The sequence below is a fragment of the Pongo abelii genome, chromosome 1, assembly GCF_028885655.2.
Source record: "Pongo abelii isolate AG06213 chromosome 1, NHGRI_mPonAbe1-v2.0_pri, whole genome shotgun sequence".
NCBI lineage: Eukaryota > Metazoa > Chordata > Mammalia > Primates > Hominidae > Pongo > Pongo abelii.
This window is the reverse complement of record NC_071985.2, coordinates 94,671,318-94,696,949: the sequence shown is the minus strand read 5'-3', so window position 1 is coordinate 94,696,949 and position 25,632 is coordinate 94,671,318. Positions and strand designations below refer to the sequence as shown.

The 25,632-nt window shown below is 42.8% G+C and overlaps 1 protein-coding gene and 2 non-coding genes across 5 annotated transcripts; all 3 read right to left on the bottom strand.

Moving 5' to 3' along the window:
* Positions 1–1,351: 1,351 nt before the first annotated feature.
* On the bottom strand, positions 1,352–22,526 carry KHDC4 (KH domain containing 4, pre-mRNA splicing factor). 3 transcript variants are annotated; one of them, XM_002810049.3, is made up of 14 exons: positions 22,419–22,526; positions 21,718–21,934; positions 17,556–17,684; positions 17,140–17,219; positions 15,022–15,074; positions 14,593–14,756; positions 13,550–13,761; positions 11,542–11,602; positions 10,058–10,115; positions 9,572–9,825; positions 5,539–5,712; positions 4,666–4,778; positions 3,911–4,002; positions 1,352–2,635 (listed from the first exon to the last, which is right to left on the bottom strand). In XM_002810049.3, exons 1-14 carry the CDS (start codon positions 22,454–22,456, stop codon positions 2,436–2,438), a joined length of 1,845 nt encoding a protein of 614 aa, XP_002810095.3. In that variant the 5' UTR covers positions 22,457–22,526; the 3' UTR covers positions 1,352–2,435. The 3 variants fall into 3 exon arrangements, 2 of the variants coding, with proteins under 2 accessions (XP_002810095.3, XP_063583514.1); XR_655443.3 differs by having other exon boundaries at positions 2,548–2,635; positions 4,666–4,750; XM_063727444.1 differs by having other exon boundaries at positions 1,352–4,002; positions 4,666–4,750.
* LOC112131384 (small nucleolar RNA SNORA42/SNORA80 family) lies at positions 8,101–8,237 on the bottom strand. Its single transcript, XR_002913466.1, has one exon. It is a non-coding gene; the product is annotated as a small nucleolar RNA SNORA42/SNORA80 family (small nucleolar RNA).
* Positions 13,878–14,006, bottom strand: LOC112131396 (small Cajal body-specific RNA 4). The gene has a single exon (XR_002913478.1). It is a non-coding gene; the product is annotated as a small Cajal body-specific RNA 4 (non-coding RNA).
* Positions 22,527–25,632: the final 3,106 nt, after the last annotated feature.

The following is a 25,632-nucleotide window of genomic DNA, read 5'->3' as shown; positions in this document are numbered from 1 at the left end:
ACCCAATGTAATGAGAGGAAGGGAGGACAGGGGCACCCCCCAAATCCTCCTAAAACACAGGATTTCAGTCAAGTATACCGGGGATGACTGCTTCATAGGAGAAAGATGACTTTCCTAAAGGAGCGGCCACAATGACTTTGGCTTTGAAACCTAGATTCATTCTCAGAAACCAGATGTTCACAACACTCCCTAATCAGAGTTCTGTATGTATTTTGAACACGTATAAGGCACACAAAAACTTGTTTTAAATAAATGTACCACACTCTGGCAGGAAAGAGAACTTTGAGTTAACAGCGGCCTTGAGTTAAATACAGAACTGAAGCGAAGCCACTATAACCATATTCCCCTCTATTTAGGTAGCACAGGTGCTAGAAGAAACTGACACTGGAAAATTGTTTTCATGCAGCTCTGCCTACCACTGTTCTTTTCAAATGTCTTTCTGGGCTGGGCGGGCACGGTGGCTCACGCCTGTAATCCCAGCACTTTGGGAGGCCGAGGTGGGTGAGTCATGAGGTCAAGAAATAAGAGACCATCCTGGCCAACATGTAAAACCGTCTCTACTAAAAATACAAAAGAATTAGCTGGGTGTGGTGGCATGCGCCTGTAATTCCCAGCTACTCGGGAGGCTGAGGCAGGAGAATCACTTGAACCCGGGAGGTGGAGGTTGCAGTTAGTTGGCTGAGACAGTGCCACTGCACTCCAGCCTGGCAACAGAGCAAAACTCCGTCTCAAAATAAAAAAAAAAAGTCTTTCTGGCCAGGCGTGCTGGCTCACGCCTGTAATCCCAGCACTTTGGGAGGCTGAAGTGGGCGGATCACTTGAGGATCAGGAGTTCAAGACCAGCCTGGCCAAAATGGTGAAACCCTGTCTCTACTAAAAATACAAAAATTAGCTGGGCATGATGGTAGGTGCCTGTAATCCCAGCTACTCAGGAGGCTGAGGCTGGAGAATCACTTGAACCCAAGAGGTTGCAGTGAGCCAAGACTGCACCATTCCACTCCAGCCTGGGTGACAGAGAGAGACTCCATCTCAAAAAAAAAAAAATGGCTTTCCAAGAATAACATATTTCCTTTAAAACCTGCTTCATTCATAAAGTCCTTTTAATACCCTGTTAAATAAAGGAGGGTTAAAATATGAAAATGGAAAATATCCAGCATAATAATTCTTAACATTTTCATTTGAACTTTAAGGGTACATTTTGCAGTTACATAACTCTTGGAACTATATGCAAACCTTGGGGTCTGTATATGTATTTTTCTGGTAATGTTATAGTTGTATTGTGCTATGAATAAAAAAGTTTATGAATTTTAGTGTATGGATGGGTTGTGGAAGAAAACAGAGAAACCACAAGCAGAGTATTTATAGATTTATTTATAATGAAATTATGGTCTAAATATTTACAACATATAGGAAACCAGAGGATAAGTTTATACAAAGCCAGCCTGCAAAGTATTCAAATGTGCAAAAATGACAGTTCAATATCTCAAACTATTCCTGGTTCAGCAGACTAGCTCCTTCACTTTCACACATCAATATTTGATACAAAAAAAGTTCTTTTGGCAAAACCTGTAATGCCAAGAAAAAGGACAAGTTGCAATTTCAGTCATTAAGTCCAAAATCCTATAGCCAGCAGTCAGATCTCTCTATTTTAGCTGCAACCAGTTCTGGGAGAGAGAGACCACTGTATTTCATTTCTGTGATGAGTTCTGACCAGTTTTAGTCAAGAAGTTTTCTCTGACCCAGCTGAAGACAGGATCTTAGAAGGGCAATAAAAACAGTAATGGCTATGAGACCAATGTGCCTGAAGGTGCCAGCTTTGGATCACCCCAGTTAAAAAACACAATGAAAAAATAACTTCATTTTCCTATCCAGGATCCAGCTATATCCAACAGTTTTAAATGAGACAGCATTTTCCAAAACAGAAATAATCCAAAACGAAACAGGGATGCAGATCTATCAGAATTAAATACTGAAAAGGACGGTCTTAAAATCATTTCCCCACTAATAAATAGTAAGGCCCTGTTTGTAACCAGTTATATATCAAAATTGACCAAACAGTAGTAAAATACAAATAAAACTTCCTTTATGTCAGAATTGGGGCTATTCATTTGGAAAAGGCTGACCAGGTCAAATGTGTATGGGAACAACCCTGTTAGGATGCTTTGTTGGACAAGCACATTTCACCAACTGTTAAAAAGCCTCTGAGATAAATTTGTGATTCTAATTAAATTTTAACAGATTCTATGCCACCGCAGAAATAAGGATTTTTGTTGTTGTTATTAAGGAACCCCTTTAAGAAAGGGGGGTACTGAATCTCTAACTTCTGCAAAGGTCCAAGATGGTTCCCAGCACAGGCCCCAGAGTCTTGTTAAATCAAATGCATGCATTATTGCTAAGAAGAGTCACTGAGGGTCAAAACTCTGTTCCACTGTTTCCTAGGGAGCCATCCAGAATGGCATCTGTTGTTTAGCTCGTGGTTGTGATGAAGGATATTGGTATCCCAAACTCCAGCCCTGTGGAAAACTACTTGCATTTTTATGACCTCCATGTTCCTCCTCTTCATCAGATGAATCTGCAGCATAAGCCACCAAGCCAAATCCCTTCTCTGTAGTTTTCATCTTCTTGGCTGGATAATCTAGAATAGAGAAAAACAACCCCAACCCCATCCCCACCAAGGGAAAAAAAAAAATACCATAAATTCGTTAATTAAAAAAAAAGATGTTAATTTTAAGTGGTTAGTTGGACACCATTTTGAGGTCACAGGGTCAATGGTCACCCAAAAACGTTGAAGATCACACGAAAAACAGCACCAGCATCAGCAAATGTGAATCCACCAGAACCATGTAAGAAAACAGAGAAAGAAAAAAGAAACACAAAAAAAAGAAAAAAAAGAAAAAAAGGAAAGTTAGCAAGTGAGTCTCTTGAGGGCTGATATTTCACCTTTTAAAGAGTTAAAAGAAAAGAAGTTAAGAAAAGAAAAAAACGTATTTTCTTCTGTTCATTTTTATGAGTACAGGCAAAGAACAAAATATCCCATGTACCTCTACAGGATTTAGAGTTCTGGAATGCTAAAAAGCAACATTTTCCTAACAGCCACAAACTGACCAAATAGAGCTATAAGGGGAGGTGTGGCTCAGCTCCCAATATAAAGCAAAATCAACCTTTATTAAGTCCGTATCAGATGACCTCCTGGTATTCACACAACATAGGCAACAGGATTTTGAAATGACCTACCACTCATTAGTATTCACTGGTGCTATGTATAAAATAAGTCGATTAACTCTTTTCTAGGTATACGTTGGTTGGAAACAAAAGGTTGTCTATATACAATTTTTTTAAAACTATTTTCTCTGTCTCGACACACGTTGGTTGGAAATGAAAGGCTGTCTGTATACAATTTTTTTTAAAACTATTTTCTCTCCACACACGTTGGTTGGAAAGGAAAGGTTGTCTGTATACAATTTTTTTAAACTATTTTCTCTCTCTCGACACACGTTTGTTGGAAATAAAAGGTTGTCTGTATACAATTTTTTAGAAACTATTTTCTTTCTTTCTTTGAGACAGAGTCTCACTCTATTGCCCAGGCTGGAATGCAGTGGTGTGATCTCGGCTCACTGCAACCTCCACCTCCCAAGTTCAAGCGATTCTCCTGCCTCAGCCTTCCAAGTCGCTGGAATTACAGGCATGCACCACCATGCCCAGCTTAATTTTTCTATTTTTAGTAGAGACGAGGTTTCACCGTGTTAGCCACGCTGGTCTCAAACTCCTGACCTCAGGTTATCCGCCCATCTTGGCCTCCCAAAGTGCTGGGATTACAGGCGTGAGCCACCGCGCCCGGCTGAGAAAACTAATAGTTTTAGACCAGCCTTAGTTAGTCACTCCCCTGTTCCCCCAGCTACACCACACTCACCATGGCTCCCTGTTAAGGTCCCAGACCCATTCCTTTCATCGGACTCTGTTTTTATTCCAGTCACTGGAAAGGCTGGTGGAGGCATCAACTGCCTATTGAAAAACAAAATGAAACTTTCTTTCAGACAATTTATATTTTCTTAACTTATCCAGTGGATTAGAAGTGCAATTACGTCTGCAGACAATCCTTCAAATTCATTTTAACCATTAATTTCAACCCCTTCCACCTTCCCCCAGCCCCTTTATAAAAGTATAAGGCCTGTCTACACAGCAACTGCTATGACAAAAATCGAATGAACTGTTATAGAAAGATATCAGCTCCTTTCTTATGAAGGTTAATATACTAACATAAGAAAAGAAAATTCAAGCACTGTGTGGCAGGCTGAACTCCCACATTCATGTACTTCCATCCATGATATTCTAATGACTCTAAAGTAGCAAAAATAGCTGAATTATATAACATTTCTGTTACTGTCTACCCTTAGGAAAATGGCTAAGATGCAGACAATGGAAGTCAAGAAAGATGTCTGAACAAGTAATAAATTATTCAAAGCCGAGTATAACTGCTTCTAAGTCTGTAAAAGTCCTATCATTATATTTTACTTCATTGCATCAATTACAACAAACAGAAGCATATTTGATTCAAAGATTTCATTTCAGTTTCAGAATACTTAAGCTCATAGCAATGATCATTACTCTCACTAATGGTGCAAACAAATAACATCTGAACACATTTGCCTAATTATTCCAACTTACCTGTCCCTCTCTCTCTCTTTGCCTGAGGAACTTGCTGGCTTCGATCCTGCACCTTCAATCTCATTCTGACTGGAGAAGCCTGTACCTAAATTAGTCATATGAATGGGTCCATGCTATGAGCAGAAAAATACAGTGGCATTAGCAAATCTACAACTGCCGTATTGACTTTAGCTCCTTAATGTAACTGTCAAGTGCCTCATCTTTCTGATAAGTTGTAGTAAGTTAAACTACTACAAAGCTCTTTGGGATTTGCTGTGTAACTGTAGTCAAAAGTAGGGATTTTTTTTTCTCTATAGGACTTGGACAGGGGTGTTATAATTCATTATGCTATCTATGGCCTGTTTTTAACTGACTGCCCATAGCTCCACTAGTTTCTATAAACCTAGCTAGAAATTATAAAAAAATGCTTTGGTTTTAAAGAATGATTCAAGGATTCTGGCAAAATGGAAAGGTACTTCTGATAAAATTGCACCAAAACTACAAATTAAGAATCTTTTTAACTTTAGTGGCTAACTTTACAATTACATGTACAGAATCACTCCTTTTCTAGCAGTCTTGAGGGGTGGGGAGACTGAAGGGAGATATCACTCTCTTTTTTAGGTGGAGGGTAAAAGAGAGAGCACCATTGAAAGCCAAGGTTTTAAATACAAACCACATACTGGCAGATCAAGAGCTTTGAGTGAAATGTATAAGAAAGTAAGAACTCTCAGAGGCTTTCAAGAGTCTGTTGAATAGGATAAAAAACCTAACCAAAATGAATTCCAGAAAGCAGAAATCCTAGTACTGGGAGAATGATGTGAATTTATCTTTTTTAAGGGGAGAATACAGTAGAAGAATAAGATGAAGATAGGAAAACAGGGTATTTTATTTAACCTGGTATCCAAGCAGTCCAGATTCCCGTTCATCTGGTAGCTCCTCTGTGAATCGTCTCTTCTGTGCCTGGGGCTGACTTGGGAGTGGGGGCTGGGGCTGGGGCTGGGGCTGGGGGCCAGCAGGCAAGGCAGTTTTGACAGGAGCAGCAGGAATAAAAGGACCACCCATCGGACTCTGGGACCAAAACAAACCAAGGAAGAAAAAAAGTGTGAGAATGCCCAAGGAATAAGTAAACAATGATTACAATATACTTTAAGGATCAATAAGTATCATATGAATTTTGCATCTTCAGGTCCTTAGTTTCCTTCATGTATAATTTGGTAACAGTATCACCTAGCCTTCTCACCTTCATCCTAGGGAAACATGAAATTGACAACCTATATACAGTGCTTTGAACTTTTAAGAAAACTCTGTTATGCATTTGGGCTACTAGGAGCAAACATGACCATTAACAAACAGAACTCCAACCACTGACAGTCAACATGATTAGCTTTCTGTAATAAGCTTTCTGTTATTTATAAATGCTGCTAATGCTTGTGGAAGAAGCAATTTCATCTTTCACTCCCTTAGTTATTACTAAGTTACTATGTCAAGATTAAGTCTAATGTTTGAAGATGTTGTTCCAAAAAGGAATAAGGGGTATCAGAAGACAGTATGTATTACAGAAGAATAGGCAGGTCTGAAGAGAAAACTCTAAACAGCCATGCGTTGCTTAGCAATGGTAATACGTGTTTTGTTTTGTTTTTGAGACAGTCTCAGTCTTGCTCTGTCTCCCAGGCTGGAGTGCAGTGGTGCCAACTCGGCTCACTACAACCTCTGCCTACCAGGTTCAAGCGATTCTCTTGCCTCAGCCTGCTGAGGGACTATAGGCACGTGCCACCATGCACAACTAATTTTTTTTGTACTTGTGATCGTCTGTCTCAGCTTCCCAAAGTGCCGGGATTAAAGGTGTGAGCCACTACGCCGAGTGGGAATATGTTTTGAGAAACGCACTGCAAGGCGATTTTGTCATTGAACAAATGTGTACTTATACAAACTTAGATGAAATTAGCCTACTACACACCTAGGCTATATGATATGGCCTACTTCTTCTAGGCTACAATCCTGTATAGCATATTACTGTACGGAATGCTGTAACACAATGGTATTTGTGTATCTAAATGTAGAAAAGGTACAGTAAAAATATGCTACTATAATTTTATAGGGTAAGCATCCTATGTGCAGTCTATCACTGACTAAAACGTTGTAAGGTGGCTGACTATTAATAACACAGCTAACATTTATTGACAGATTGGATCATCTTACTTAATCCTTGCAAACCTCTGAGATTTTTATCACTGTACCCATTTTACATCTAAGGAAAACCAAACCCTAGACAGGTCAAGTTACATCCCAATATCACACAGCTCAAAAATGGGAAAACAAGATCAACCCTGTCAATCTAATTCTAACTCCCAGTTTGTTTGGTTTTTTTTTTTGAGTTTTGCTTGTCACCCAGGCTGGAGTGCAGTGATGCGATCTCGGCTCACTGCAACCTCTGACTCCTGGGTTCAAGCAATTCTCCTGCCTCAGCCTCCCAAGTAGATGGGATTACAGGTGCCCGCCACCGCGCCCAGCTAATTTTTGTATTTTTAGCAGAGACAGGGTTTCACCATGTTGACCAGGCTGGTCTTGAACTCCTGACCTCAAGTGATCCACCCGCCCCAACCTCCCAAAGTGCTGGGATTACAGGTACATGAGCCACTGCGGCCGCCTTAACTCCCTGCTTTTAACCACTCTGCTGTATTGCTTCCCAATTACAAAGGACTGACCCTCAAAAGTAGAGACCTACAGAGCTGTCTAAATATAAAAATTAAAATAATTTTGGCCAGGCACGGTGGCTTATGCCTGTAATCCTTGCACCGTAATCCTAGCATTTTGGAAGTCCGAGGCCACGGATCACCTGAGGTCAGGAGTTCATGACCAGCCTGGCCAAAACGGTGAAACCCCATCTCTACTAAAAATAACAAAAATTAGCTGGGCGTGGTGGCATGTGCCTGTAATCCTAGCTACTCGGGAGGCTGAGGCAGGACGATCACTTGAACCCAGGAGGTGGAGGTTGCAGTGAGCCAAGATCACACCACTGCACTCCTGCCTGGGTGTCAGAGTGAGATTCTGTCTCAAAATAAAATAAATAAGGCCAGGCATGGTGGCTCACGCCTATAATCCCAGCACTTTGGGAGTCTGAGGTGGGCGGATCACAAGGTCAGGAGATCGAAACCATCCTAGCTAACAAGGTGAAACCCCATCTCCACCAAAAATACAAAACAATTAGCCAGGCGTGGTGGCAGGCGCTTGTCGTCCCAGCTACTCGGGAGGCTGAGGCAGGAGAATCGCATGAACCTGGGAGGCGGAGCTTGCGGTGAGCCAAGATGGCGCCACTGCACTCTAGCCTGGGCGACAGAACGAGATTCCATCTCAAAAAATAATAATAAAAAAAATAAGTAAAAATAAAATAAATAAAATAAAATAAATTTGACTAGGGACCACGAATAAAATTTAGTTCATAGCTTTTTTGTTATACACTGTGCAACCCCCTTCAGTGCTCACAGCCCACAGGTAAGGGGGCTGGGCAATGGTTCGAGGCTGCCATTTACTCTGGCATGGGTACACTATGAGAGGCCCACAGAGAAGGACCCACCATAAATCCATTACCATGCTCTCATTAAGTCTCTCCCCTGCCTCCAAGACCACTATATAATCCATCCAGATTATTATCCGGACATCTACTCTTTTCCTAAAATTCTACTTTCATGATTTAAGAAATTGTGGCCAGGCGTGATGGCTCACACCCGTAATCCCAGGACTTGGGGAGGCAGAGGCAGTTGGATCATGAGGTCAGGAGATCAAGACCATCCTGGCTAACAAGGTGAAACCCCATCTCTACTAAAAATACAAAAGAATTAGCCAGGCGTGGTGGTGGGTGCCTGTAGTCCCAGCTACTTGGGAGGCTGAGGCAGGAGAATGGCGTGAACCTGGGAGGCGGAGCTTGCAGTGAGCCGAGATGCGCCACTGCACTCCAGCCTGGGCAACAGAGCAAGACTCCGTCTCAAAAAAAAAAATTTTTTTAAGTATACATTTCTTAAGTTATAAAAGAAACACACCAGCATTTATAATCCTTACGTTTGAAAAGTTTATATATCTCTTACATACTGTTGCTTTTTTTAATTTTTTTTGAGACACAGTCTCACTCTGTCACTGAGGCTGGAGTGCACTGGCACCATCTTGGTTCACTGCATCCATGACCTCCTAGGCTCAAGGGACCCTTCCATCTCAGCCTCTTAAGTAGCTGAAATACAGGTATGTGCCACCATGTCCAGCTAATTTTTTTGTAGAGATGGAGTCTCACTATGTTGCCTAGGCTGGTCTCAAACTGCGCTAAAGCAATCCTCCTGCCTCGGCCTCTCCAAATGCTGAGATTATGTTTCCTTCTAAGATTTGAAATGCTAACTCAGTTCCAATCACTGAAAGGTGTGGTGAAGGTAGCCCCATTCTCCTTGAAGACTTTGTTAACACTGCAAAGGTAAGGTTAGGCAAACAATGGCCAAGAGTATGGCAAACTATGACTGTGGCCTGCCACCTGTTTTGTAAATAAAGTTCTACTGGAGTACAACAGCTATGCTTATTCATTGAGGTATTATCCATGGGCTGCTTCTGCACTACAACCACCAAGTGTGATAGTTGTGACAGAGAATGTATGGCCCTTAAAGCCTAAAATATTTGCCATCTGACCCTTTATAGCAAGTGTGCCCACCATCCCCACTTTAAACAGCTATTTGGTGTGCAAGACTTGTGAAAATATAAACTTTAGGATGACATACACACATACACACTAATCCAAAATATTCAGGTAGGTTGTTGGTAGGAACACAGAAGACAGTAGGAAAAAGACATTCCACATCACATGATTTATTTCTGGAATGCCACTACTTCCCCTCTTTCCCCAGTTTTTCCTAAATTCAGTAATATGTTGTTGCATATCCTGACATCCTACCTGTCCAGTGCTAGCTGGAGGCTGCACTTGTGTTATCGGGTATTGTGTTGGCACAGGTGGGACTCCAGTAGGTAATGCCGGCAAGACTCCAGGTGTTAATGAAACAGCTGGTGGCACTATGCTTGGTACTCCGTAGGGAGGTTGAACTGGCTGCTGAGGAGGGGGAACAACAGGGTAACCAGACTGATAGCCATTGGATGGATAATATGGTGGTTGAGGAGGGACACTACTTATAGCAGAGGGTTGTGTATAGCCTGAGGGGGAAGAAAAAAAGTGTTTAATCAGCTGCAGCAGAATGAGACAATTTAGCTGAATATTAAACTTAATATCTAGGGAAGAAAAATACTGAGGCATGAATGGCTTTCCAAATTACCCTAAATTAAAGGGAACATTAATAGTGCCCTGGCACAGTCTAGCCTCAAGTATCATAGTTACACATAACTATCACTAGCAAAATATTTTTTAAACACTTCAAGATGTACACACCTGGTAAAGGTACAGCAGTATTAATCTGATTCACAAATCTAGAGTATTCAGCATGAACCTGAAAGAGAGGGGGAAACAAATTAACATGGGACAGCCGAAGCTGTGCATTTACAAGGGTCTGATTACATAATTCTAGGACCAAAGCCATTAGGAATTAAAATATATCTACCAATGTTCCAATCAAATTTAAACTTGTTTAACCTACATTTTTTTTTTTTTTTTTGAGACAGAGTCTCGCTCTGTCACCCAGGCTGGAGTGCAGTGGCGCGATCTCATATCACTGCAACCTTTTTTTTTTTTTTTTGAGACAGTCTCACTCTGTCACCCAGGCTACAATGCAATGGCGTTGTCTCAGCTCACTGCAACCTCCACCTTCAAGGTTTAAGCGATTCTCCTGCTTCAGCCTCCCAAGTAGCTGGGACTACAGGCGCGTGCCACCGCACCCAGCTAGTTTTTGTATTTTTGGTAGAGATGGGGGTTTCACTATGTTGGCCAGGCTGGTCTCGAACTCCTGACCTCGTTATCCGCCCGCCTTGGCCTCTCAAAGTGCTGGGATTACAGGCATGAGCCACCACGTCCAACCCACCTCAACATTTTAATAAGGCAGATCTATAAATTATTAAGGCAATTTTGGGAATTAGGAGCACAAATAATCCTAAATCCCCTAAACCATACTCAATTCTGGGGTATAAAATCATTTAGAAAGCCACAGAAATTAAGTAACTAGGAAATTTCCAAGTTGTTAGTATAACTGGTGAGACCTCATTCATTCACATTTACTGGGTGACTTTTCCTCAAGGAGCTCACATTTAGTGAGGGTTTAGTATTTTCCTCATACTTCCTTCCTATATATTATTAAGTCCATAACCTCAAGTACCAACAAAGATGGGAAACAGTCAAGAAAATTATCCAGTACAAGGGTTGGTAAATCAGGTGATACGTACAAAAGTAAAAAAACAAACAAACAAAAAAACCAACCATGAGCTATACAATAAGGCACCAGAGAACACAAAGTTGAACATATTCAGTTCAAAACCTGATTTCCTCTAAGTGCTATAAAGACAGTCCTAACGTTTAACTTTTGGTTGTTTATAGAATAAAAAGAATGCATAATCAAATGAGCAATCATCCCCCAAACATGTCTAACTGGTTTTAAATTATTATAGCTCTACCCTTACTTCAGACTGGAGTTATGCTAATACAAGCCAAAGAAAACCAACACAATGACCAGGTGCTAGGAGAGAGGAGAGGCATGGGATGATTTCTCTCTCAAAGACTCCAGAAGGAACCAATTCTTCCAGCACCTTGATTTCGGACTCTGCTTCCTGGACTGTGATAGAATAAATTTGTGTTATTTTAAGCCACCCAACTGCCATAACTTGTTATAGCAGTACTAGGAAACTAAACAGGTGAAAGAAATGGCTAAGACATACTCCAAAATGGCAATTGCTCTTCTGAATGAGTATCAGACAAATACAACTCACTGTTTGCAAAAGATTCTCACAAAGCTTCTTGGCGGCAGCCAGGCCTTCTGGTTTGGGGTGACTGCAAAGAAATAACCAGGAATTCAAAGGAGAGAAAAATAAATAAAAGATGCAGAATTCTGCTTTCATTTTTCATGCTATTTTACAAATCTACATTAATACATTCACTGTAGCTCAAATCTAGGCCTCTGAAAATCACAAAACAGAAACACAAAACGTAAGTCTTTCAAGATACAACTACTATCATTACCACAAATATTTTATTAGTCTTTCTCTGAGTAATGGTACTTCTTGATATAAAAATGTTTAAAGTTCATAAAATTACTATAAAATGTATTAATATTGACATAGGTTTAAATGAAAATTATTTCAGACTTATCACAGCTCACTTTAAGATTTGCTTTTTTTTGGCCGGACGTGGTGGTTCACGCCTGTAATCCCAGCACTTTAGGAGGCCAAAACAGGCAGATCACGAGGTCAGGAGATCGAGACCAGCCTGGCTAACACGGTGAAACCCCGTCTCTACTAAAAATACAAAAAATTAGCCAGGCATGTTGGCGGGTGCCTATAGTCCCAGCTACTTGGGACGCTGAGGCAGGAGGCGACAGAGTCTTGCTCTGTCGCCCAGGCTGGAGTGCAGTGGCGCCATCTCAGCTCACTGCAAGCTCCGCCTCCCGGGTTCATGCCATTCTCCTGCCTCAGCCCCCGAGTTGCTGGCACTACAGGTGCCCGCCACCATGCCTGGCTAATTTTTTTTGTTTTATTTTTAGTAGAGACGGAATTTCACCATATTAGCCGGGATGGTCTCAATCTCCTGACCTTGTGATCCGCCCGCCTCAGCCCTGAAAGTGCTGGGATTACAGGCAAAGATTCACTTTTGTACAGACTTGTACAAAACCAAAGGACTTGAATACTAAAGAGACAATTCCGTCTCCTAATTCAATAATTTCTCTTTTTTTTTTTTTTTTTTTTGAGATGGAGTCTTGCTCTGTTGCCCAGGCTGGAGTGCAATGGCGCAGTCTCAGCTCACTGCAACCTCTGCCTCCGGGGTTCAAGCAATTCTCCTACCTCAGCCTGCTGAGTAGCTGGGATTATAGATGCTTGCCACCACACCTGGCTAATTTTTGTACTTTTAGAGACAGGGTTTCACCATGTTGGCCAGGGTAGTCTTGAACTCCTGACCTCAAGTGATCCGCCTGCTATGGCCTCCCAAAGTGCTGGGATTACAGGTGTGAGCCACCACGCCTGGCTTTTTTTTTAAGACAGGGTCTCACTCAGTCACCCAGTCTGGAGTGCAGTGGTGCAAACACAGCTACCTGCAGCCTTAATCTCCTGGGCTCAAGCCATCCTGCCTCAGCCTACTGAGCAGCCGGGATTACAGGTGTACACCATCACACCTGGCTAATTTTTTTTTTTTTTTTGAGATGGAGTCTCGCTCTGTCGTCCAGGCTGGAGTGCAGTGGCACAATCTCGGCTCACTGCAAGCTCCACCCCCCGGGTTCACGCCATTCTCCTGCCTCAGCCTCCTGAGTAGCTGGGATTACAGGCGCCTGCCACCACACCCGGCTGATTTTTTTTGTTTTATTTTTAGTAGAGACGGGGTTTCGCCTTGTTAGCCAGGATGGTCTCCATCTCCTGACCTCGTGATCCACCCGCCTCGGCCTCCCAAAGTGCTGGGATTACAGGTGTGAGCCACCGTGCCTGCCCAATTTTTTAAAATTTTTTGTAGAGATGGGGTTTCGCTATGTTGCCCAGGCTGGCCTCAAACTCCTGGGCTCAAGTGGTCCTACGCCTTGGCCTCCAGAAGTGTTGGGATTACAGGCATGAGCCACCGTGCCCCAATTCTACAATTTCTTTAACTAATTATAAAGTAATTACTCCTAGCATTTACCTAAATCCCTTGTTACTATTAATTACACCCAGTTTTCTCTTGCTCCTTCTGAATCACTCCTGACTGTACCAACAAGTTGACAAGAATTCACATGTCCCCTGCCCTATCCATCCATACCTGATGTAAATATACATAGGTTCAAAAGCTTCTCGGCCAGATGCTGGCTCAATGCAGCCTGAACCTTTGCCCCGTAGGAAGACTTTGGCACCTGTTTCAATCTGAATGTGCTGCAAATAGGAGCAGCCTGGACCTTCCACCTTCTCCTTGACATTAAAAGTGGGTACAGCATGTTCTAGACCCACAAATAATTTATCTTGAACATAATGCATCTGTAGGAAGAACAGAATACTTCAGATTAAACAGAGAATATATAATTAAATCCTCAATCTTTGAAATAAGTCAATAAGAAATTATAGCAAAGACAGTCTCCTGTAAAACTGGGGTAGAGTGTTGGGTAGTACAGTCAGCCCTGTGATACTCTTCAGTGAAGGCTGCTCTCTCCAACCCTTTTTTCTAGGAGGAATGTATCAGCAAAGTCTTGCTTCATCAGACTCAGCCTTCTTAGTCCTCCAGTTGTCATCAAGTTTACAAATACAAATTAAAACCACTAACTTCAATATGTACAACATGTATACCTTCTGCTCTATCAATCTCCTTTCTAGAATATATCAATATGAAGAGATGTGTGATCAGGTGTTCATTATACCATGGAGAGCTGGATAACACACTAACAGAATACCTATGGCAGGTAACTTTTGGGAATGGAATTTGGAATTTCACGATTTTTTTTTCTTTATATGTATTACTTGGCACTTTTTTTTTTTTTTTTTTGAGATGGAGTCTTGCTCTGTGGCCCAGGCTGGAGTGCAGTAGCATGGTCTCAGCACACTGCAACCTCCACCTCCCGGGTTCAAGCAATTCTCCTGCCTCAGCCTCCCACGTAGCTGGGGTTACAGGCGCCTGCCACCATGCCCGGGTAATGTTTGTGACGGGGTTTCACCATGTTGGTCAGGCTGGTCTCAAATTCCTGACCTCAAATGATCCACCCACCTCGGCCTCCCAAAGTGCTGGGATTACAGGAATGAGCCACTGTGCCTGGCCAGCACGTATCATTTTTATAGAAATGATAACGCTATTAATGATCCCTCCCCAAAACATACCCCTGACTGGAAGGGAGGCTTCTGGCTAACAGCTGGAGACAACTGAGCGATGGGTGCTGGCTGGTGATAGACAGTTACTGTTGCACCATTAAAAGTTGGACTTGTTCCTGTGGCAGCTTTTACCACTCCATTGGTGATAATTTCTTTGATCCGGTTTACAGCTCCTTGGAAAAACACAGACAGCAAAACTGAATGGAATGAACTGACTAGTGCCCAGGCAGGCCAGTTTTCAATTACTCACACGTAAATCTGCTTTATACGTTACCCAAATATGCGGCTCTCAATCCCTCTAAACTCCCATACAAATTCGTGTATAGTTCATGAACAAGGGTTAGAACAGCCATCAGGGACACTTTGCCAACTTGCTATACAGAGCCCTGTACTTTGCTCTTCACAGAAAGTGCTACGTAAGCCAAAAACATTACTTACTGTCCACTAATTCCCGTGTCTGGCCCTGAACATGAAGATATAATGGACGATCCCTATAAAGAGAAACAAAAAAGGATGATCTCAGTGTGGTCAAAACCATTTTTTGGAGTCAATTTGTAATGTTTCAAGCTTCCAAATAACCAAAAGAGACTATATACATTAGAAGGGTTTTTGCTAGCTAATGTCTCAGAACATGCTTTAACAGCTGGGGAAAAAATAAACTTCTTGATCTTAAAAGTCAACTGGAATCTGTTCTTATGGATTTACTACCATTATTTTCCAGTCTATTGAGATAACCCAATATTTAAGAACAGAATTCCTTTTTGCTGGTTGTCTAATAGGTTATAAACAAATGTGGTCTCGTCTATCCAAATCAATGGGGCAAGCTGGGTGCTGTGGCTCATGTCTGTAATCCCAGCACTTTGGGAGGCTGAGGTGGGCAGATCACATGAGGCCAAGAGTTTGAGACCAGCCTGGCCAACATGGCAAAACCCCATCTCTACTGAAATTACAAAAATTAGCCGGGCATGGTGGCACGCCTGTAGTCTCAGCTACTCAGGAGGCTGAGGCACAAGAATCACTTGAACCCAGGAGGTGGAGGTTGCAATGACCCAAGATCATGCCATTGCACTCCAGCCGGGGCAACAGAACGAGACTCTGTCTCAAAAAAAAAAAAAAAAAAAAAAAAACCCACACACACACAAAAAATTAAGGGGGAAAGATTGATCATGCATATAGAGAAACCTCTTAAGGCCCACATCAACTGATAATTTAGATTCTAAATGTGAAGAGGACTTAAATTATAATAAAGTGATCAATAACTATACACAGTTAATAAAAAATAGCAGGTAAAAATAACTTTTTAAAGACAAAGTTCAAAACAGCAACCAATACATACAGAAAGTTTAAATACATTCTTGGGGCTGGGCACGGTGGCTCATGCCTGTAATCCCAGCACTTTGGGAGGCCAAGGCAGGGGGACCACCCGAGGTCAGGAGTTCAAGACCAGCCTGTCCAACATCGTGAAACCCCATCTCTACTAAAAATACAAAATTTAGCCAGGTGTGGTGGCGCATGCTTGTAATCACAGCTACTCAGGAGGGTGAGGCCAGAGAATTGCTTGAACCCAGGAGGCAGAGGTTGCAGTGAGCCGAGATGGCGCCATTGCACTCCAGCCTGGGCAACAAGAGCAAAAACTCCATCTCTAATAAATAAATAATAAATAAATAAATAAATTCTTGGCTTGGGGTAGGAATTAAATTTTGCCACCTTATTTTGTGTAGTTTAAGCTAATGTTAAAAATGTTGCATTTCCTAAGTACCTATCAACTGACAGTGAAGAGAAACTCAAACACTGAATGATGGAAGGAATGAAATGAAACAGATTAAGTCTTTACCTGAATAATCACAACCTATAACCATCATAAAGACAAAAAAAAAAAATGAGCCGATTTGTGAGGGGAACTATTTCCACAGAAAAAAGTTAAGAAGTATATACATGGCCGGGCGTGGTGGCTCACGCCTGTAATCCCAGCACTTTGGGAGGCCGAGGCGGGCGGATCACAAGGTCAGGAGATCAAGACCATCCTGGCTAACACAGTGAAGCCCCATCTCTACTAAAAATACAAAAAATTAGCCGGGTGTGGTGGCAGGCGCCTGTAGTCTCAGCAATTTGGGAGGCTGAGGTAGGAGAATGGCATGAACCCGGGAGGCAGAGTTTAAAGCGAGCCGAGATCATGCCACTGCACTACAGCCTGGGCAACAGAGCAAGACTCCATCTCAAAAAAAAAAAGAAGTATATACATTATTTCTGCAGATCATATGTGACAGAAAGAAGAAAAAAAGTATATACATTAAATGTTAGTGGTATCTTCTTTTACACTTTCCTATAATTTGTTTCCTCCAATAAAAACATTAAATGTGAAATAAAAGTCCAAAAACAACTCCCAACATCTTGTATCTGTTTGATATCCAGAATTCTGCTATAGAGTGTGCACACACATACCCCTCAAACCTCGAATCAAATATTGTGTACACGTATTACCTAAGGATGAAAAACATGAGGCTAATGTGAGTCATACACCCAACCCTTCCATAAACAAAATAAGAGAATACACACCCTGGTCCCACTTTGGCTTTTTCCTCAGTTGTCATGAACCTCCCTCGAGTTGATACTGCAGCCCCACTAAGTCGGCTGATCTAAAAAAGGAAATGTTCAATTAAAAAAAAGTGGCAATTGGTTGATTTCAATGGCAGACAGATTTTCTTCCCATTCATTCATTCAACAAAGTAAAGAAGGAATAAATTCTCTCCTGTATCTGAAATTTTGATTCCATGGTTTCTTACTCAAACCAACCCAGAGAATTCATTTATATCCATTTCATTATCTTCCTCTGAAGTTAAATTAAACCCAATCCTGACTTTAGAGACTATGACCCAAACCCACTAATAAATACCTGACGCCTGTCTATTTAGAGGTCTTCTTTATCTTAATCCACTCACCACCTTCCCCAAAGAGTCTCAATGCCTCCTCACCTCGTCTTGAGTCTGTCCTCGAGTCAGCAAATTCCTACATGTGAGAGGCACATCATTAATTTCTACTTCAGCTACCACCAGGTCATCCTTGCTTTTATTGTTAGTTAGGCCTTTGCCAGGAGCCTGAAGCTAGAAAAAAGACAAATTAGATTAAAAAGTTTTTATGATGAGATGAAGTCTTCTGTTTTTTTATTTATTTACTTTTTATTTTTTCGTTTTTTTGAGATGGAGTCTGTCGCCCAGGATGGAGTGCAGTGGTGTGATCTCAGCTCACTGCAACCTCCGCCTCCTGGGTTCAAGCAATTCTCCTGCCTCAGCCTCCTGAGTAGCTGGGATTACAGGTGCGCACCACCATGCCCGGCTAATTTTTGTACTTATAGTAGAGATGGGGTTTTGCCATATTGGTCAGGCTGGTCTCAAAAGCCCGACCTCGTGATCCGCCCGCCTTAGCTGCCAAAGTGCTGGTATTACAGGTGTGAGCCACTGTGCCTGGTCTATTTTTTTTTAATTTTTTTTTTCAGATGAAGTCTCACTCTGTCACCCAGGCTGGAATGCAGTGGCGCAATCCCAGCTCACCACAATCTCCGCCTCCCAATTTCAAATGATTCTCCTGCCTCAGCCTCCTGAGTAGCTGGGATTACAGGCATGAGCCACCAAGCCCAGCTAATTTTCGGATTTTTAGTAGAGATGGGGTTTCACCGTGTTGGCCAGGCTGGTCTCAAACTCCTGACCTCAGGTGATCCACCCACCTCGGCCTCCTAAAGTGCTGGGATTACAGGCATGAGCCACTGTGCCCAGCTGAGATAAAGCCTTTTAGTCATCCAATGTACAACTATCCTTTCCCAAGTCCTACACCTCCCTACCCTTCCCTTCATTTGCCTGTAAACACAGTTGGTCATTCTTCATAAACGAATTAACAAGCAAACAAAAACCTCACTAAAATGACACTAAATAAAGTCAATAATAAAGTCAATCTGCTTGAAGGCCACAATCAAGATTTCTCTGTGACCTTGGCCCTATGTGCATTTTTATGACCACCTAATTACAGAAGCTCTAGGGACTAGAAGCTACAACCTTCAAAAAGAGAATTAAAGGGCCAAGTTATGATACTCTATAGCTCAGTTAGTTGGCTGTACATGGAGTAAAACATAATAGAAGGTAGAGGAGCAATGCATACAACACATATACCTCATGCATACAATAGGAAGTTGTCTTTGTGCCACTCCTATAATCCTAACATAAAATCCAACTAATTCCATCCTTGTAAAGCTCTCAAAAACCCTTAAATTGTATCTAACTAATCATTCCTCACTCTATTACAGAAGAACAAAGAAGAATGAAAAGCCAGTAAGATGGTAAAACCTGATCCGGTTTCTTTCAATTTAAACTACAAGGAGTTCGTGACCAGCCCGGTCAACACGGTGAAACCCCATCTCTAGTAAACACAAAATTAGCCAGGTGTGGTGGTTCATGCCTGTAATCCCAGCTACTCCGGAGGCTCAGGCAGGAGAATCGCTTGAAGCTGAGAGGCAGAGGGTGCAATGAGCCGAGATCACGCCATCACACTCCAGCCTGGGAAAACAAGAGCAAAACTCTGTCTCAAAAATAAATAAATAAATTACAAAAAAAGGCTGGGACCGGTGGCTCACATCTGTAATCCCAGCACTTTAGGAGGCTGAGAAGGGTGGATCGCTTGAGCCCAAGAGTTTCAGACCAGTCTGGGTAACATGGCAAAACCACATCTCTACAAAAAATACAAAACATTAGCTGGGCATGGTGGCATGAGACTGTAGTCCCAGCTACTCAGGAGGCTGAGGCAGCAGTAAGCAGTGATTGCGCCACTGAACTCCAGCCTGGGCAACAAAGCAAGACTCTATCACAAAAAAAAAAAAAAAAAAAAGAACGAATGAACAAACGAACCAAACAGGCTCATGCCTGTAATGCCAGCACTTTGGGAGGCTGAAGCAGGGTGGGCAACCTGGCAAACCCATCTCTTCAAAAAATAAAAAAAATTAGCCGGGCATGGTGGCATGCGTCTGTAGTCGCAGCTACTTGGGAGGCTGAGCCTGGGAGGAAGAGACTGTGCCACTGCACAGTCACTGCCTGGGCAACCAAGCCAGACCCTGGAACCACAGGCATGCACCACACCTAGCTAATTGTTTTTGTATTTTCTGTAGAGACAGGGTTTCACCATGTTGCCCAGGCTGGTCTTGAACTCCTGGCCTCAAGTGATCCACCCACCCGCCTTAACCTCCTGAGTAGCTGGGACTACAGGGGCCTATCTCCCCAACCTATGTCTAGAAAATCTGCTCAAGGTAAGATACTGTCGTTTACTTTGTGCATTAAATACATTTTTAAAATGTGGAGGCAAAACTAAATACAAACTTAACAATATCACCTTACCTTTATTTAACCCCTTATAGTATTCATTTACATTATCATCTCAATGAATCCTTATGGCCGCCTCTAACAGTACTTATCAATGTTGTCTAAGAGAACTTTTGGTGACAGGGGTTCTAGTCTATCAGTCCAATATGGTAGCCATTAGCCACATGTGTCTCTTGAGCACTTGACAGGTGGCTAATGTGACTAAAGGTCTAAATTTTAAATTGTATTTTGGTTTTGCTTTGCTTTTTGCTTAAACAACAGGAATTTATTGCTCACAGTTATGGAGCCTGAGAGTATTTAATTATTTTTATTATTTAGACAAGGTCTCACTCTGTTGCTCAGGCTGGAGTGCAATGGCAAAATGACAGCTCAATGCAGCCTCAAGCTCCTAGGCTCAGGTGATCTTTCCACCTCAGCCTTCCAAGAATCCAAGAAGAATTACAGAGGAGCTGGGACTACAGGTGTGAGCTACCACACCCAGCCCCTTAATTTTAATTTAAATTGCCACATGAGACTAGTGACTACTGCACTACACAATGCAGGTATATATTACCAACGAGAAAGCTGAGTTTCATTATGCCAAAGCCATGTAACCAGTAACTGTGGATTCTGGGTTTTCAGGTTTTATGATTCTAAATCCAGTGTTTATGTATCCTGCTGAGATCAACTACCTAAAGATTATTATTTTAAGAAAAAAAAAGAGCTTAAACGATTCAATCAGTATTAAGAATCTTAATATACAAGGAGCATTACATCTTTGTCAAGATGCTTTTAATTTTTCCTCATAAACCTTAGAAATGGATGACTGACTCACACAATCTTTGCAAACAATAGGCTGCGCATGGTGGCTCATACCTGTAATCCCAGCACTTTGGGAGGCAGAGATGAGCCTGGTCAACATGGTGAAACCCTGTCTACTAAAAATACAAAAAAAAATTAGCCGGGCATTGTGGCATGCACCTGTAATCCCAGCTACTCGGGAGGCTGAGGCAGCAGAATCACTTGAACCCAGGAGACAGAGGTTGTAGTGAGCCGAGATCACCCCACTACTGCACTTCAGGCTGAGTGACAGAGTGAGACTCTGTCAAAATAAATAAATAAATAAACCCTACAGGTTCTAATTAGAGATGACACTATGGGGCTCACTTGAATTACCTGAACTCTTTTGACTTCAGGGAAAAAGCACATATATTAAAAACATGTTATGTTGCTTTAAATGACTATGGAAATAGAGCTTAAGTTCACCTAAGTGAACAAGGACAAGACAAGGTATTTGGTCCATAAATGTAATCAGCCCAATCAAAAATGCCTCGTAAATATGTATTTGTAACAAAATGTCTTCTGGAACATTCCAAAACTAAATGATCTCTCAACTACTACATCCATTTATCCTTTACTAACACAAATTATTATGTGATTACAGGATAACAACTTTTTTTTTTTTTTTGAGATGGAGTCTCATTGGGTCGCCCAGGCTAGAGGGCAGTGGCACAATCTCGGCTCACTGCAACCTCCACCTCCCGGGTTCAAGCAGATCTCCTGCCTCAGCCTCCTGAGTAGCTGATTACAGGCGCGCACCACCATGCCCGACTAATTTTTGTATTTTCAGTAGAGACAGGGTTTCACCATGTTGGTCAGGCTGGTCTCAAACTCCTGACCTCGTGATCCACCCGCCTCGGCCTTCCAAAGTGCTGGGATTACAGGCGTAAGCCACCGCGCCCGGCAAAACAACTATTAAATTCACAATTAGTGGAGACTCTTCAACTTCAAATACCTTCTCAGAAGCACTCTGAGTTGGTTTCAGCTTCCCTTTTGCCATGAGCATGGCATTGATCTTGGCAGCCACAGCAGCAGCAGCATCCAAGGCTCCTGAAGGAGCAGCTGTGGTGCCCCCAGGACTTCCCCCACTGCTGGTGACCTCCCCACCTGGGGCCGCTGGCGGGAGGAAGAGAAGTGGGGCTGGAGCTGGTTGGTCCCATTTGCTGCGGCGCCTACGTGGAGGAAAAGGAAAACATTAGGCCCCAAAGCTTTCATATATGTTATTCTTTCCTTACTACGCCTTAGCACCCCATTTTCCCTCTATTATATTCCATTTACACCTCCGAATCACCTTCCAAATCTAAAACTCCCCTCTACTTAATTATTGCTATATTTAACAAACCCCCATTTTCAACCCTTCCCCCAAAACCTTTCGTTTCTACTGTCACCTATATCGAAAGATTCCACGCTATCCTACACGCTCTCGTTTACGCCTTCCCCTTGGCTCGCCCTTCCAAAAGTCCCCGTTTGCCTCCTCCTTCGGATCCCCGCCGGCCCTTTAAGGGCCCCAGGCCTGCTCAAGATCCTTCTCCCCAAACGTCCAGCCCTTTACTTCCCACTTAAGGGCCCCTCCACCCTATACGCAGCTTCTCAGGGTCCCTCCGCCTCTCCTGCGCCCCAGTGCTCGCTCCGATGCCCTCGCCCCTGAAGCCGTACCCGCCAGCTCCAGGATGTGTCGCGCTCCCCGCGGACATGGCGACCGGTTCTACTCAACCACCCGCCAACTACCCGACTACCACCTCCTCGTCACTTCCGCCCCCAACGCTCTTACGCACAGCCTTTTCCGGTCGTGAGGCCGAGCGGTTCCGGTGAAAATGTCGATTTCGATTGGACTCTCGATGATTTAAAGGCATCTAGCGTTTCTGAAGCAGGTAGGGTGTGATCTTCCGGGTTGCGCCTTACCCTTAAGAAAGATGGCTGCTATGCCTACTATAAATGCGGAATCGGGGCTAGCCGAATCCATCTTTATCGTGGGCATGTTGTTAGACTAGAAGGCAATATGCATGAGTCAGGAGATTAAACAGGTTTCTCCTCAAATTCCGCTACGTTTGTGTTGAGTCCTAGTTTCTGTCTGGGGAGACAGCCTTCCCGCGGCTTTTGCCCGTTTCACGTTTCTGTTACTTAGGAAAAGGAAAAGGATTCGTTGCAAAGATAATTTGGAGAATTTCTGTTTGCTTCATTTCTGTGCACCAAGCAGGGAATATAAAAATAAAAAGATGAATAAGCCGCAGGCCCTGCCATTCTAGTACTCTCAATGTGGCAAGGCAGGTACGCAGGCAAATATGTATGATAGAGTTGTATATTAAGCAAAGGTCGAAGAAGATAAGCTGCTCATCTTGCTGGAGCGTTTAAGAATGGGATGCAAAAAAGCCGGTTGAGTGCTGGAGAGGCGATCAAGCGTAGGTTATGGCGCACCCTGTTCTGGGATCTGTGTACTTAACGGTTGAGCTGGCTGGAGTGGGAGGCCAGAAGATGAAAGGCCTTGAATGCTATGCTGAGGAGTTTGAGTTGATTCTGTAGGCTAAAGGTTTTTGTTTGTTTGTCTGTTCGTTTGTTTTTGAGAGTTTCGCTCGGTCACCCAGGCTGGAGTGCAATGACGCGATCTCGGCTAACTGCACTCTCCGCCTCCCGGGTTCAAGCGATTCTCCTGCCTTAGCCTCCCAAGTAGCTGGGATTACAGGTGCCCGCCACCACGCCCGCCACCACGCCCAGCTAATTTTTTGTTGTTGTTTTGTATTTTTAGTAGAGACAGAGTTTGGCCATGTTGGCCAGCCTGGTCTCAAACTCCTGACCTCAGGTGATCCACCCGCCTCGGCCTCCCAAAGTGGTAAGATTACAGGCGTGAGCCACCGCGCCCTGCCGAGGCTAAAGGTTTCTAACCTTTAGGATGTCTTGGGGCTTCAGTGAGTCTCCTGATCCTCCCACCTCAGCCTCTGAAGTAGCTGGGACTACAAGCACAGGACACCACACCTGGCTTTTTTTTTTTTTTTTTTTTTTTTAAGAGACCGGGGTGGCAGGGGGTGCGGGGGTGGGGGGTGTCTTACTATTTTGCCTAGGCTGGTCTAAAACTCCTGGGCTCAACCGATCGTACCACCTCGGCCTCCCCAAAGTGCCCCTTTTCCTCTTCTCCCTAAAACACAATGCTGTTGGGATTCTGATTGAAATTATATTATTATATTTGTCATTTAAAAAAATTTGTGATGTAACTCCTATGCCATAAATTTACCCTTTTTAAAAAGAGTAAATTTAAGTGCACAATTCAGTGTTTTTTAGTGTGTCCACAAGATTGTGCCACAATCATTATCTAATTCCAGATTATTTTCATCACCCCGAAAAGAAACCCCTCACCTGTTAACAGGCACTTCACATTTCTCTCGCCCCGCAAGACATGGGCTACCACTAATCTACTGTTTCTCTGGATTTACCTATTTTACACATTTTATATAAATGGAATTATACAATGTGTGACCTTTTGTATCTGGCTTCTTTCACTTACAGTGTTTTCAAAGTTTATTCATGTTGTAGCATATATCAGAACTTCATTTTTTAATCACTGAATAAACTTCATTCTTTTTTATCACTGAATTTTTTTTCCATTGGATGTATAGACCACAATTTATCCATTCATCCATTGATTAACATTTGAGTTGTTTCCACCTCTTGGCTATTGTAAGTAGTGCTGCTGTGAACATTCACAAGTATTTAAGTATCTGTTTTTAGTTCTTCAGGGTTTACATGTAGAAGCAGAATTGCTAGGTCATATGGACATCTTGTTTAACTTTTGTGGACCTGCCAAACCAACTGGCTACACTATTTTACATGCCCACCAGCAATGTACCAGGGTTCCTATTACTCCACATCATCCCCAACCCTTGATATTTTCAATTTTTTTAAAATCTTTTTTCTTTTTACTTTCCTTAGTCTTGCCAGTGTCGTATCTTTTTTTTTTTTTTTTGCCTTTTTAAAGAACCTAGCTTTTAGTTTTATTCATCAATTCCATATTAATTTTTTTTTTTGAGACCAAGTTTCACTCTTGTTGCCCAGGCTGGAGTGCAGTGGCATGATCTTGTCTCACTGCAACCTCCACCTCCCGGGTTCAAGTGATTCTCCTGCCTCAGCCTCCTGAGTAGCTGGGATTACAGGCACGTGCCACCACACCCAACTAATTATTTGTATTTTTAGTAGAGACGGGGTTTCACCATGTTGGCCAGGCTGGTCTCGAACTCCTGACTTCAGATGATTTGTAGGCCTTGGCCTCCCAAAGTTCTGGGATTACAGGCATGAGCCACCACGCCCAGACTTCCTTTTGGGAAGATTTATATTGTTTTCCCCCCTTACTTTTTTTTTTTTTTTTGAGACTGAGTCTCACTCTGTCGCCCAGGCTGGAGTGCAGTGGCGCGATCTCGGCACACTGCAAGCTCCGCCTCCTGGGTTCATGCCATTCTCCTGCCTCAGCCTCCCAAGTAGCTGGGACTACAGGTGCCCACCACCACGCCTGGCTAATTTTTTGTATTTTTAGTAGAGACGGGGTTTCACTGTGTTAGCCAGGATGGTCTCGATCTCCTGACTTCGTGATCCGCCTGCCTCAGCCTCCCAAAGTGCTGGGAATACAGGCATGAGCCACTGCGCCCGGCCCCCCTTATTTTCTTAAGTTAAATGTTTAGTTCATTTATTTATAATAATTTTTTTTTTTTTTTTGAGATGGAGTTTCACTCTTGTTGCCCAGGCTTGAGTACAATGGTGCTATCTCAGCTCTCTGCAACCTTCACCTCCCAGGTTCAAGTGATTCTCCTGCCTCAGCTTCCTGAGTAGCTGGGATTACAGGTGCCTGCCACCATGCCCGGCTAATTTCTGTATTGTTAGTAGAGAC

Bases quoted from the DNA above. Each gene is read 5' to 3' on its own strand.
- KHDC4 (XM_002810049.3), bottom strand. From the start codon at position 22,456: ATGTCCGCGGGGAGCGCGACACATCCTGGAGCTGGCGG. The intron at 13,762-14,592 runs GTATGTTTTGGG...TTCTTCCTACAG, and splicing joins AGCCTCCCTTCCAGTCAGGG to ATGCATTATGTTCAAGATAA. The intron at 4,779-5,538 runs GTTAAATAAAAT...TTCTGCTCATAG, and splicing joins CTGGACTGCTTGGATACCAG to CATGGACCCATTCATATGAC.